Here is a 13,492-nt window from a genome sequence, read left to right as displayed (position 1 = left end):
AAAGATCATAACATGGGACAAAACTCACTTAAGAAATATCTCACTTAGCAACAGAAATTTTGGACTCAATTGTGGTTGTAAGTCAAGGACTACCTGCATTGGCTTATTCAACTTCCAAGATTCTTATATTAACCCCTAAACTACTTGTCAATAAGCTTAATGAATGAAACTCATTGCAAATCTTTCTTTCTGGGTCCTAGTCTGCTGACAGGGACTTGACACAACTATTTTTGCTTGCAGCTTAAGGGAAAGAGGAACAGAACTTTTGGTTGAAGAAGCTGGAATTGACTACTGGAGCTGAAGAAGTAGAAGTTGTGATTTGTTTTGAACTGGGAAATCAAAGCTTCTAAATGCCAGGCTACAGGCTGCAAGGTTGCACTGTGATGAGGTCCAAAAATAAAAATTAGGAATGTAAAATCTCATATGCCTCTTTTTTAATCTTCATACTTTGAAGTTATCAAAAACTTAAACCTCTCTTAAATTTATTTTCCCACTATTCCACATGAAAGACAGTGATTGGTAGAAGTTTTTTTCCTGTCTCATTACATTCAGTGAAAGGAGAGAGAAATAAATTGGGACAATTCATCAGTCCTTTTCCTTAACTTTCTTTGTATATGAGGGTGCCACATTTTGACAGCATACTTCCTGTGGCAAGATAATAATCAACAATGAGAGCCACATTTTTTTTTAATGTTAGTGTAGCTTTGCAAAAGATTCCAAGACCAGTGGACAGTATTTCAGAGGAGCTGCGAGGAACAGCTTTTAATATGAATTACAAATAGAGGCAATAAAATAGTCCGGGAAGCGCAAAGAATGATTGAAAGCTTATCTTGCCTGCTCTAGGACATTTTATTCATTTGATTGATATCCACCTTTCAAAGAAATATTCAGGGCAGAAAATGTGAATGATGCAAATGATACTGACAGAAAGCAATATGTTTCTTACATTTAATTTAATATAAATGTTTATGTAGCTCACATAAACTTAAATCTTGAATATTAGCTAGTTAGGTATCCACTAGCTGCATTCACATGACTATTTTGGTCCAGTCTAACACTACTCCTGCATAAATACTTAACCAGCACTAAAAGGTACCCAATTTAACAGGAAGCATCTATCTTGGCAGGAAGCCCAACAAACACAAGAAAAGGTTTCCTGGTTTAGTTTTGTTTGGGGAGGGAAGTCCCTAAACCTCCTCCCTCCAAATGCAATGGGAAAATGTCTGCTCATCTGCATTCCCTTTCTGTCCACATCACAACCCTTGTGACAAAGAAATAGGACTGCATGTGTGAAAAGCTAAAGCAATCAGAGGGACAAAATGTTAAATCAGCCTTTTTTTTTCTTAAGGCCTTTCAAGATTATCTTCTCTCTGTTTGCAGTAGAAAGAACAGGTAACCCTATATCGTTTCTATATGCTTTTATGTGTCCTTATATAGTACTTTGATTTTTGGTGGTGTTTTTTTAACTTGAGATGGACAACTTATATGTTGAAATAATAAATATAAAAATAAACAATAGAATAAATTATCTCCTATGTGACATGGCTGACTGGGAGAAGTTAACCAAAAGCTGGGTTGTTTTGGATTAAAGTTAATTTTCCCTAAATGTACTTATTTTATTTATTTATTTTTATTTGTCAATTGCTTACAAGATAATAGGTATAAGTAAAAACATAGCTATGAATACATGGATACGTGTAAGAAAAATTATACATACATACATACACACATACATACATACATGTTTTCTTAAGTTATATGAAACAATAGGACAGGGACGGTAGGCACGTTGGTGTGCTTATGCACGCCCCCTACAGACCTCTTAGGAAAGGGGTGAGGTCAATAGTAGACAGTCTAAGGTTAAAGTTTTTGGGGTTTGGGGAAGAAACCACAGAGTCAGGTAGAGTATTCCAGACATTGACCACTCTGTTGCTGAAGTCGTATTTCCTGCAATTAACCTTGAGTTAACCTTGAGTTTGTATCTATTGTTTGCTCTTGTGTTATTATGGTTGAAGCTGAAGTATTCATTGACAGGTAGGACACTGCAATATATGATTTCATATACTAAGATCGGACCAAAGGTGGCGTAGTTCTAGGTTTTCTAGGTCTAGAATTTCGAGTCTGGTGGCATAAGGTATTCTACAACGAGTAGAGGAGTGGAGAATTTTTCTTGTGAAATATTTCTGGACTTTCTCAACTGTGTTAATGTCAGATACGTAATGTGGGTTCCAGACTGATGAGCTGTATTCGAGTATTGGTCTAGCAAATGTTTTGTATGCTCTAGTTATTAGTGTAATATTACCAGAGAAAAAGCTACGTAAGATTAGGTTAACAACTCTTAACGCCTTTTTGGCTATGTAGTTACAGTGAGCTCTAGCACTTAGGTCATTTGAGATGAGTACTCCAAGATCCTTGACAGAGTTTGGATCATCAACAAGGTCTTGACTATTCAGCCTGTATTTTATTTTCTGATTTTTTTTTTGTCAATATGTAGGACAGAGCATTTATTTGTTGAGATTTGAAGTTGCCATTTGTTTGACCGTTCTGATACATAGTCAAGGTCTTTTTGAAGGGTAGCAGTATTGTCTGTGGTGTTGAATAGCTTTACATCATCAGCGAAGAGAACGCAGTTGCTCTTGATATGATCAGAGGTCATTTATATAGAGTATGAAAAGAGTTGGTCCTAGAACACTGCCTTGGAGGACACCACTGTTGACAGCTACAGAATTTGATAGGACGCTCCCAATTTTGACCATTTGTTGTCTGTTTGACAGGAATGCTTCTATCCAGTTATGCAGGCGTCCAGAGATACCGTAAGATTTTAGTTTTAGGAGTAGTTTGTCATGTACCACTGAATCAAAGGCTTTACAGAAGTCTATGTAGATTGCATCTATTGCTTTGCCCTGATCGAATTGTGTAGTCCACATGTTTTTGCAATGTAAGAGTTGCAGATTACATGATAGCTTTTTCCTAAAACCAAATTGTTTATTAGAGAGTAGGTTGTTTGTTTCTAAGTGAAGGATGATGGATTGGTTAATAATTGATTCTATGACTTTACAGGTGACGCAGCATAAAGAGATTGGTCTGTAATTTTCAACTAGGCTGGGGTCTCCCTTTTTGAAGATGGGGATAACTGTGGCTTGTGACCATAGTTTTGGCAAGGAGCTGGTCCTGAAAGATTTTTCAAAGATTATGCTTAGAGGTTTGGCTATGGCAGTGGGTAGCTTTTTTAAGAAGTAGTGTCAGCCTTCAAGATTTTCTCCCTTTGCTTTGCATCTTTTGGCTGTCATAAGTAACGGTGGGAGGAGCGGGGAATGGTTATGGGAAGTGAGCTGGAGGTGTTACAAACCAGAACTGTATAAGCTGGGGGGGGGGTACATTCTTGCTTAGGTTCCTATCCTATGCTATGCGCAGCTGCAACTCTTTATCAAATCATGTCAAGGTCAATGGACAGAAGCCTCATCACCATCTAGAGATGCCCACATGATGATATACACAACTTTTAATTGGATTAGCCAATTGAACTATTGGGGGTGAGAACGCTGCCATTACTTTGTATATGTGATTTACGCGGCCATTTTCTCAGATTCAGAATTCTTTTGTTGTTACCACTTGATTTCCAGTAAAAGATTTCTTTTCTCTGATTAAAGGAGTCTAAGTGTTTCTTTCTTGGATTTTGAATGGAACACCAGCTGACAGGCACATATTCCATCTGGTCCAATAGAGATGGTTTTAGATTGCGTAGTGCTTTTTCAACATTGTCTTCTGTAAAATCGATATATATTAGATCATTGTAGTTGTCTGTGGTTCAACTTGGAAATACTGGGCATGATCCATTGCTGTTTACAAATACTGAGCCAAAGAATGTGTTAAAGAGGTTGGCTTTAATAGTGTCGTCATTGCAGTCTTTACCAGTAGGTCCCTTCAGGGGTGGGATGGACCTTGAGTCTTTTAGTTTGTTGTTTATAAAATTGTAGAAAGTGCGAGTGGAATTGGTGCGTAGAAGGTTTTTTTCTGGTTTAATGTGATAATTGGTGCATTCAGTTTTTACCTGGTGGCATAAATTTTTGTATTGGCTTTTGAAGTTGGCAACGTGACCAGATTTGTTTTTCTGCCAAAGTGATTTCTTTTTGGATTGAAGCTTCCTTTTGTTTTGGGTAATTTGTTTTATCTCTCTATCGATGATAGATAGATAGATAGATAGATAGATAGATAGATAGATAGATAGATAGATAGATAGATAGATATAGATATAGATATAGATATAGATATAGATATAGATATAGATATATAGATAGATATAACATTACACTCAGTGGTGGGATTCAAATTTTTGTACTACCGGTTCTGTGGGTGTGGCTTGGTGGGCGTTGCAGGGGAAGGATACTGTAAAATTTCCAGTCAGAGGTGGTATTTGCCAGTTCTGTGAACTACTCAAAATTTCCACTACTGGTTCTCCAGAACTGGTCAGAACCTGCTGAATACCAGCTCTGATTACACTTATGTAACTCATTTTTAACCTGTTTTTGTATAAACGCGTTTTTGTATAACCTTTATTTCAGATGTGGGTGATTTCATAACAGCTTGATCCACTTTATGAATTTCAAAAGAACTCCAATTCTATTTTTAATACAGCAAACTTAGATTGTCAAAAACCTTTTCAGCATCTAATTATAAATTACAAAATGGTCTTCATTTTTATTCAAGCTTATTCAAGCCTAACCTAATATTGTTACTGCTTATTTTCTGTAAACCCTGCTTGCTTTTTCTTAATAATGAACCATAACATCTATTTGCTGTTCAGATCTTTGTATCAACATTAACCATTGATAATTAGCACACTGGTTGTGATCTTCACCTGCTCTTGGTATAACTGCAATATAAGCCTCACTAAATACCACTGATAAAATGCCATTATCAAATATCTCTTCATATAATTGGCAGAGCTTGGGTACACTCTAAATGTTTTATGTCACTCTATACATGAACCCATCCAATCCTGGCATTTTTACCACTAGTAATTTTTAAAGTTTTTTGGTTTAATCCCTTCCTCAAATAGGGGGACAAATACAAGTGTATCATCTAAGTGTGGTGGCTTTATATTACTAAGAAAGGGCTCTATATCCTCATTTGCTATATTTTCTGATTTGTTACATAGCTCTGAATGGAATTTTAAAAATTGACAATTTATATCCCTTGATATTTTATATATTTTATCTCTTTCACCTCTAATAATTGGAATTATTGCCCTACCTATTGAAATAAGTATATTTAGATTTTCAAGATTTATTTAAAAGTTGTCTGTTGAAACTTCATCTATGAAATACCTTTATAGCTTAGACTTTTTTGTATTCAGATATGGTACCACTACTACTACCACCACTACCACAAGAGATGTAATATTACCTCAACAGCTTCATTACACAACGGCAAGTACTGCACTAAAATGTAGACTTGTTAGCTATGATTTCATAAGTATAATGAATTGAATAAGCTTAAATTGTCTGGATTCATATGATACTATTTCCAGAGATTGTCAAACTCGAACATGACCCTCCGGGGAAAGGTCATATGCCTCCCCCCCAGGGATTGTGAATTTCTAGATATCCAGATAGGTCAGAGATTGCAGGTTCTGCAGAGCTCTGATCCAATAGAAGGCAAGAGACATGTGGCATACGGCACATGGCCAGTATAAAGGAAATGAGGAGAGCTCTGAGAAGCACTCCCTCTGAGAAGATAGCAAGGCACTAGAGTCTCCACTTTTTATAACTGCTGCCAAAAATGGCACATTTGCTCAGCATCATCATCACCTGCTTTCAGCATGACGTCCAAGAGGGCAGAAGCAACAGACAGAATCTATTTAGGGCAAAACCTACTCGGCTTCCATATCACCAGAGAGCCAAATGTCCCATAAGCTCCTGCTGCCTTGGTACTTCAATCTCCTCCAGTTTTACCACTTCTCATGCTAGACACACATCTCCCAATTTCTCTTCCTCAGCCACCCACACACGTTTCAGAGTTCTTCAAGAGGCACAGAAGTTTCCAGCTGTGACCATTTTCCTTATATAGCAAAGGGCATGCATATCTTTATTTCAGGAAGTCCATTTCCCCTGCAGCAGACTCCCTAACGTTTCCCTAGAAATTACAAGAGCTAAATCCCATTCCCTCTCGGGAGGGTCATTGCACCTGCTAGATTGTTTGCTATGCCTTGAATCCACTAGAATGATCAGAATATCAGGAAGAAAGCAAGTTACAAATTCCTAGCCTTCAGAGTTGTTTCAACTCCCTTGGGCCATTTTCCCGTCCTTTCCATCAATCCTTCCTTTGCTACCTCCTCTTCAGAATGCTTTTCCCATCCTTTTCCTCCCTGAAACATTTGCTCTTGTTAAGGACACCCAAAGTTGGGAAGAAAGAATTTCATAGGGTGAATCGTGCACAGGAAGAAAAATGGCTCTTGGTGTCAACAGGATGATGACAATGACGATAAGGATACACTGTATGCTGCCCCACTTTCAACAAATTTGGGTTACAACAATCAAATGAATTGGATAAAATTCCTCCATCCAAACCCACATAGCATCCAGGCACTAGGACAGAATCTTGACACACTTAAGATTCTGGCCCAGGGTTGAAAGATGTATTTGGGTAACATCAATATACTGATACCAAACCCAAAGCACAGCATGACTTTACCCCATGGTTTCATGTAGATATTGAAAAGAAGTGGAGAAAGAGGCTAGAAATTTACAGCATTCCACAAAGGAGGAAGCTAGAGAGTGATCTCTGCTCTCCCAACCAACACCCACTGGCCCCAGAGGAGAGAAGAGAATTACTGTAAAACAGTACCTCCATTTCCCAACGCATGGAGTGGCTCAAAAGAGTACTATGGTTGATGGTCCTGAAGTCCAATGATCAAGGAGATCAAAGATCTAGGCACCATCTCCATCCCAACTGCCAGAGATCATCAATAAGAGTTGTCTCAGTACAAAATTCCAGCCTGAAACCTGATTGAAACTGGCCTAAATAACCTATTTCCTCCAGGTTCTTCTTTGCTCAGACTGATCACCTTCCCAATAATCTTCCTCTTTCCCCAAAACGTAATCCCCCAGTGGTAATTGTCCAAAAGAACTGGGTCCAAGAGCAAAGGGTGAACCATTACCAATTTCCAGGCAAGAGGTACCATTCCCTCCTTTAGAGAGGCTAATACACCATAGTCTCGACCAACTGTGAGTCCCCTACCTGGCCACTTTTACAACCAAGGCAGGCCCAAATTCAGTAAACAAGTGGCTGAGCTGACCACAAAGAAAAATCTCTCAGGAATCATTGGCTCAAACTATGCCCAGGTCCCTACTACCTTGTCAGAATCCAAATCAAAATAAATCTGAATGACATTATCCATCAGACAGCCTAAATACTCTCCAGAATGACCCAATAGAGACTAAACAAATTGCGGGATGGCTATCAGGCAAAATAAGGACAGAAAAACACTGACATTTGGCTGCCATTATGGCCATGAGGTAATCCCTAAAATAGGTTTTTATCAGTGTCCTGTCATACTTACTTCTAGTCTTCGTCCAATGGTGTTCCAGGCATTTTTTACAGTGCTTCATTTCCTAGAGCCCCTTGGTAAACCAAGGTGCATCCAAGGATTGATGAAAGGCTACAGAAGAAATGTATGATCCACAACCCCAGCTACTCACCCATTCCTGGCAGCAACTAAGGCTTCAACCAAATCACCCACTAGATCTTGAGGGAAAATGACCACCTTATTCTGAAATCTTACTGGGTCAAGGAATCTTCTTGGGTGGACTGATCAAATGGGCCCTGTTTTCCTAAAGGAAGGGTGAAGGGTGCTGAAAGGCAGCCAGAAGGTGATCTGTTTATGACAAAAGACTAATGCTAATATCCTCCACTGCCAGATTATATCTCAACTGTCCCAAGACAAAACCCAAATATAATTGTATGGCCTCCCATGTGGGTCTGGCTACGAATGATTTAGGACTGGTCCATATTGCATAGACTGCATAAACGTCTGAGCTTGCCCTAGATAGCAAGTTCAAGCACCAAAAAGCTGGAGAACTATGGCCAACCCAGGAACAAAATCCAGTAGCTCAGGACAAGATGGTACCAGGGCAGCATGAAGACCCAACTTTAACCAGGGTGCCTCCCATCAGGCTATCTGTGGAGGAGAGCCTCTGAAAGCCACTGAAACTCATAGATAACAGCATTCATTCCCTCTTCTCCTGCTCTTCCCTGTTCCCTGACAGTTCAGAGCTCTAAAGTTCAGAGGGCACATTTCCAAGAGGGCTCAATCAGACCTCGGTAAAATATGCCAACTTGGCACTCTCCTCCAAAATAAAATCACGAGTAAGGGCAGCTTTCTTATAACTGAATCATCATTCAAAAGCAACAGCTGAAGTCCAGGGTCACTGAAGATCTGGTTGCCAGGGGCAGGCCCCTAGGGTAGAAACTGAGTGCCAGATGGCAGGATTGCTTTTAAACAGCAGCGTGGTGTCCCTGCCCGTGGCACATCCTTGGATTGCTACCACATCCTCCTCTGCCCATCAACCATCAAGTTGGCCCTGCTTGCTTCAATCAGCTCCCCGCTTCCCACCCTTCCTTGCTATGCTTTCTTCAGATACAAATCTCTAATCTCGCCACCACCAACACAACAAGACAATTCCTTTACAAGACAATTCCTCCACTAAGACCCATCAGAAACTCAGCCATCCCTAACCACACCTGGGATCCAAGTCCCAGGAGGACAAAGGGAGGGTAGAACCAAACACACAAACAGAGAGAATGTAAGAAGGACAAAGCAGAAGCCAATCATTACACACTAACTGGCCTCTCCAGAAACAAGACTTCAACACCAGTTTTTCCTTTAATTGGCTTGCTTCCTGGTATGGGAAGTAGTTCAAATGCCATCATCTCCAGCCAGCTGACTGGAACTGATGAGAATTGGCATTTGAGCCTTCTAGAGTACAGTGCAAAAAGTTCACACATTTGGAGAGTGTAATTCTTCCAAGAACTATTGATATCCATATAAATATTGGTAGTAGTCATACCGGTAATTTCAGTCATATTATTAGCCATATATGTATTAGCTTGAGGGCATCCAAGCATCATAAATGTTGAAAACTTGTGCATTAATCCATTAATTACAGTTTAGAAATTACAGTGATTAGATTCACATAACATACCAAACATAAACCAAATTATGATTTATATATGGTTTGTGATGAAGGAAGAGCTTTCAAGAAGATATAGAAAAAAATGGATCTGATTATTTTATGGAGGATGGAAAATGAAAAAAAGCTGACCAACAAAAAGAACAGAAAAGTAATAATGGATGGATTGGTCAAAATGGGGTGGAAGAGGGCATGGGATGGAAGAGAGCATGGCGTCTGCATTGTAATTCAGTTTGTCCTCTAAGTGGCGGAAGAGATAATGGGCACTCATATCTCTAGAGGGATGAAAGAGTTGGGCTGTTTGGAGCAAGCCTGAACAGTTTGAATGGTAAAATAGTTGCACTAAGTCTTATACACGTTTGGTGTTTTGCATTAAAAAGTTGAGTATGCTGCTAAAATTTAGCACTTTCTGTGCCAAATTTCATTTGTGTGTTTTTGAAGAACATCTAAGGAGCTAGAAAATTGAGGCTGGTGGAGCACATATAGCCTATGATACAGAGCTATGAAATGAGAGAAACAATGTGAAAAAATAGATCAGGATGTGTAATATGTAAATCCAGTGAAAACAAGCTGGGCTTTGATGTTCAGGTACATCCCAGTAGAAATAACTCCCTCCCCACTTCAAAAATAACTTTCATGTAAAACCAAATGACAAATCTGAATGTTTTTAATTAGACGTATTGATGTGTATTGATGTACACAGAGTTTATCAGAATAAATTTCAAAGTTATTTTATAGATCATGTTATTTTCAGCAGACAAGCTATATATTTTCTCTCACATGATAATCAGCAGAAAGTTCACATACATCAGAAAACTAAACAGGAAGTTCGTTCTTTGAAATATTTCCCTTTCAGACAGGATGAAGAGGGGAGGAGGAAGAGGAAAAATGTGAAACCTATTATTGGCAGGCACTCTACAGAACCAGCTAGATAACTTGATTACTTCTTAATTATGCAGCCAATAAATCCTGAAGATATTGTAGTTGGAAGATAATGTAGTTGATGTTTATATAATCCTGAAATTATCTTTGTTCCATGAAAGAGACTTTATCCATATGCAAAACCACATTCTATTATACTGATTCTAGAAAAACAAACCTCTGTCCAGGAAGTACATAAAATCAATGTTTTTAAAATTAATTCATTTTTTAAGACTTATTCACAAAGTAAATCAAATAAGTGAACTGACTTATATATGATTAAATTGCAAGTTTAAAGTATGGTATCTAAATTCACACATTAATCCAAAACTTTAAAACATAAATTTTGGGTTACTATGATGTGTGCATCTAAGTCCCAGAGGTGGACCCAAATTTAATCAAAGTAGACCTACTGAAATGATATTTTAAGTATCATTAAACAATAATCACATGTGTTAAAGTACAAAGGACCATCTTAAGTGGCATTAATTTAAATGGATTCACTAAATTAAGTACAGTTCCCTGCCATGTTTTTTTTCTCAATAATCAGTCACCAACCCTTACCAAAACAAGATTTGAGAAGGAGGATTTCAAAGGAGAATAAGAGAAGAAAGGATAAATGCTAAAGTACACGTGGTTTTAATATTGCACAGATGCTGTAGATCAACCATCTCCTTTGTACTTTTACTCTTTCTCTGGTTATCTATCCCCTTCCAGAACACAGGACAATATAGAATAGATACTTCAAAGTTGAAACGACATAACTTCGATAGCTAACACCTCCGTAAACGTAAATTCAGCTAACGTGGTTTTCTTTTTCACCGCCTGAACGCTCCGAAGTTATCTGCTAGGAAATGGCCTTTTGTAGGAAGCCCAGACCTTAGCTTGTTTGCTCCAAACGTCAGGTTTTTTTTTTCTTCCTGTTTACACATCAAGTAAGACTGTCCACGGCCACCAGAAATCCAAGATGCGTTTTAAAGATATGCGTTCCTTTGCAAGCGTTGCTGATCTCGACGCCTAAAGGGATCGCAAGCGGCATCTATTCATGAAGCAGACCTTGCAGATTTATTACCTTCGCATTATCCCGCTTTCCTTTGGCAAGCTTGGCAAAGGGGAGAAGGGGGGAGGGGAGACAGGGCAATTCTTTGTGCATAGCAAGGTAGGAAAATTTGGGGTGGGGGGGATGTAACTCACCGACACCAAAAATTCCAAGGTGTTCACATAGTCGCGCTCCGTCTTCAGCAGCTCGTTCAAAACGCACACCCGCAGGCGTAGCTGCTTCTCCGGATCCTTCCCGCTCTCGCCTTTCCCATCCCCTTTGCTTTCCTCTGTCATTATTTCTCTCCTCCCCAAAAGAAGCACCGCTAGAACTTTTCTCTTTACTTCTTAAGGCGGCCGGCAGCAGTCGGGAAAAGGCCCCCAACTACCTACCCGCGCGCCCCCAGACGAAGTTCAGAAAATTAAAACAACCCAAGCCCCCGCGCGCTTCCTTTAAGGAGAGGGCACCTCAGGGACTAAGACAGGCTCCCCCAGCTCTGCAGCAACTTTCCTCTTCCCGCCTACCAGTAAGTGCTCTTTTTCCAGTAAGGAAGAAGGACCCTGACTGTAGAAAATGAGCGGCCTCCTCCGTAGAGCAAAGAGGGTTGGAGGATCACAGCAGGAGCAGCCCTTGGACATTAATCAAACGCGTTGCATCCATGTGACTCCGACCCCTTCCGTCGCTCGCGCCAAATCTCAGGAAAAAGGAAAGGAAGCCCAACCTTGGGAATGGTTGCGTGCCAACAATGGCTTGCTTGACACACAAGCCTGTGTGCGCTAGAGTTTGTTCTGCACTAATTGGAGATCTCTCCGCTGAAGAGCTGCAACTTTAAAGTACCCTAAGCAAGATGAGTTTAAATTCTGAATTCTGGCTCTGAATGTATTCTTTTTGGTGTTTTAAGTGACCTGTAGGTGGTACCTCCTACCCACATATTCTTACTCGTTTCAAGTATTATGTAAAAATCATGCAATGAAAAATAGAAAGGGGGGGAAATCAGTCATAAAGCCCAATACAGTAATTAGTTTGCATAATTACATGAAGTAGTGTATCATACACACTACTTATAGCACCAAAGTTATACTACTGAATGTATTTACAGCAAAAGCCATACCCCCAACCTCTTCCCCCCCAAAAAAAAAGGCAAGAAAGAGGAATTTATACTAGTGGTAATTCTAACTGTTGTAGTCATGTCCTATCAAACAATTTAGAAGGTATAATTTAACACCGGTTAAATCCATCCTGAATACTTTTTAACATTTCAGATCTCTATACCTTTGCGTTAATATCTGAATAGACACTAAGCAAATCCACCCAAATATATACAGGTTTCCTCAACATTTATACACTCCATTGTCATTTATATGGTCCATTGGTGCAAATAATTATTTGTTTACATGATGCACTTGTATCTTGTCTTTCAACCACAAAACATTTCCTGGAAGCTTGGAAAGACCAAATGATTTTTCAGAGATATGTAGGCCTCCCTTCAGTGGATGTAGTGATCCTGCAAAGCTTACATAGCGAAATGTTGTGAAACTAAAGTCAGAGTAGTTCTGCACAATATCATCATCATCACAAAATTCCAAGCTAGGCCTAAATAACTATCAGCATTAAGCTGACCTTAAGTGAGACAGCAACACCACTAAGAGAAAGGAAGGAAGGAAGGAAGGAAGGAGAGAGACAGAGAGAAAAAGAAAGAAAGGGAAAGAAAGAAAGAAAAAAAGAAAAAGAAAATACAATCAGTGGTCAAGACTGTATTTTTGTATCAAATATGCTGTTAACAATTTCTCTAATACTGAAAGGCTGCAGAAAGTAAACTCAGTACTGCAGCCTAGGGAAATAAAAATGGTGGCATGCTTTTCCTCTAATTTTTAGTAGATATTAGAACTTATTTCTACTTTCGGCACAGCAGATACTGCTGAGACCATTTAACTGCTGAATTATAATTCCCACCATCCCTGACCACTGCTTATGTTTGCTGGAGTTGTATGTTGTGGTAATTCAACAATTTCAGGATGTCTGCAGTACCCCAAATCCTGATTTAAGTAGAGATCTAATGGATGTCTTGTGATAAATAAGTTGTTTAGTACTGGCAGAGTAAAATAAAAGAACATGTGACTGCAAAGTAATAGCCATGGCACCATAACTGAAGATTCAGTCTTGCTGGGGATTTTGTCACCTATCAAATATAGCATAGAAACGCATTAGCACTTATTAATATTATAGGATAAATGTTTGTGGTGCGCTGAGTATGCTACCAGAATATCAGATTCATGTTTTCATTGAGACACTTACAATGAAGTGCATTCCAATGTGCTTTTCCTCTCTCACATGTACTTGG

At 39.1% G+C, this 13,492-nt stretch overlaps 1 protein-coding gene across 2 annotated transcripts in view; it reads right to left on the bottom strand.

Annotated features, from left to right (window-relative positions):
- The window catches only part of PREX2 (phosphatidylinositol-3,4,5-trisphosphate dependent Rac exchange factor 2), a 116,846-nt gene extending 105,033 nt beyond the window's left edge, over nt 1–11,813 (bottom strand). For both annotated transcript variants that reach the window (XM_087931341.1, XM_087931343.1), the window contains exon 1: nt 11,307–11,813. In XM_087931341.1, coding sequence (XP_087787467.1) covers nt 11,307–11,447 — 141 coding nt within the window. In that variant the 5' untranslated portion in view covers nt 11,448–11,813. The remainder of the gene's footprint in view (nt 1–11,306) is intronic.
- Between the last annotated feature and the right edge of the window lie 1,679 nt (nt 11,814–13,492).

Source organism: Pseudonaja textilis, chromosome 3, assembly GCF_049901715.1.
Source record: "Pseudonaja textilis isolate UNSWEBS1 chromosome 3, rPseTex1.2, whole genome shotgun sequence".
Classification (NCBI taxonomy): Eukaryota; Metazoa; Chordata; class Lepidosauria; order Squamata; family Elapidae; genus Pseudonaja; species Pseudonaja textilis.
Note: the sequence above shows the minus strand (reverse complement) of the source record. Positions and strands in the feature narration are given on the sequence as shown.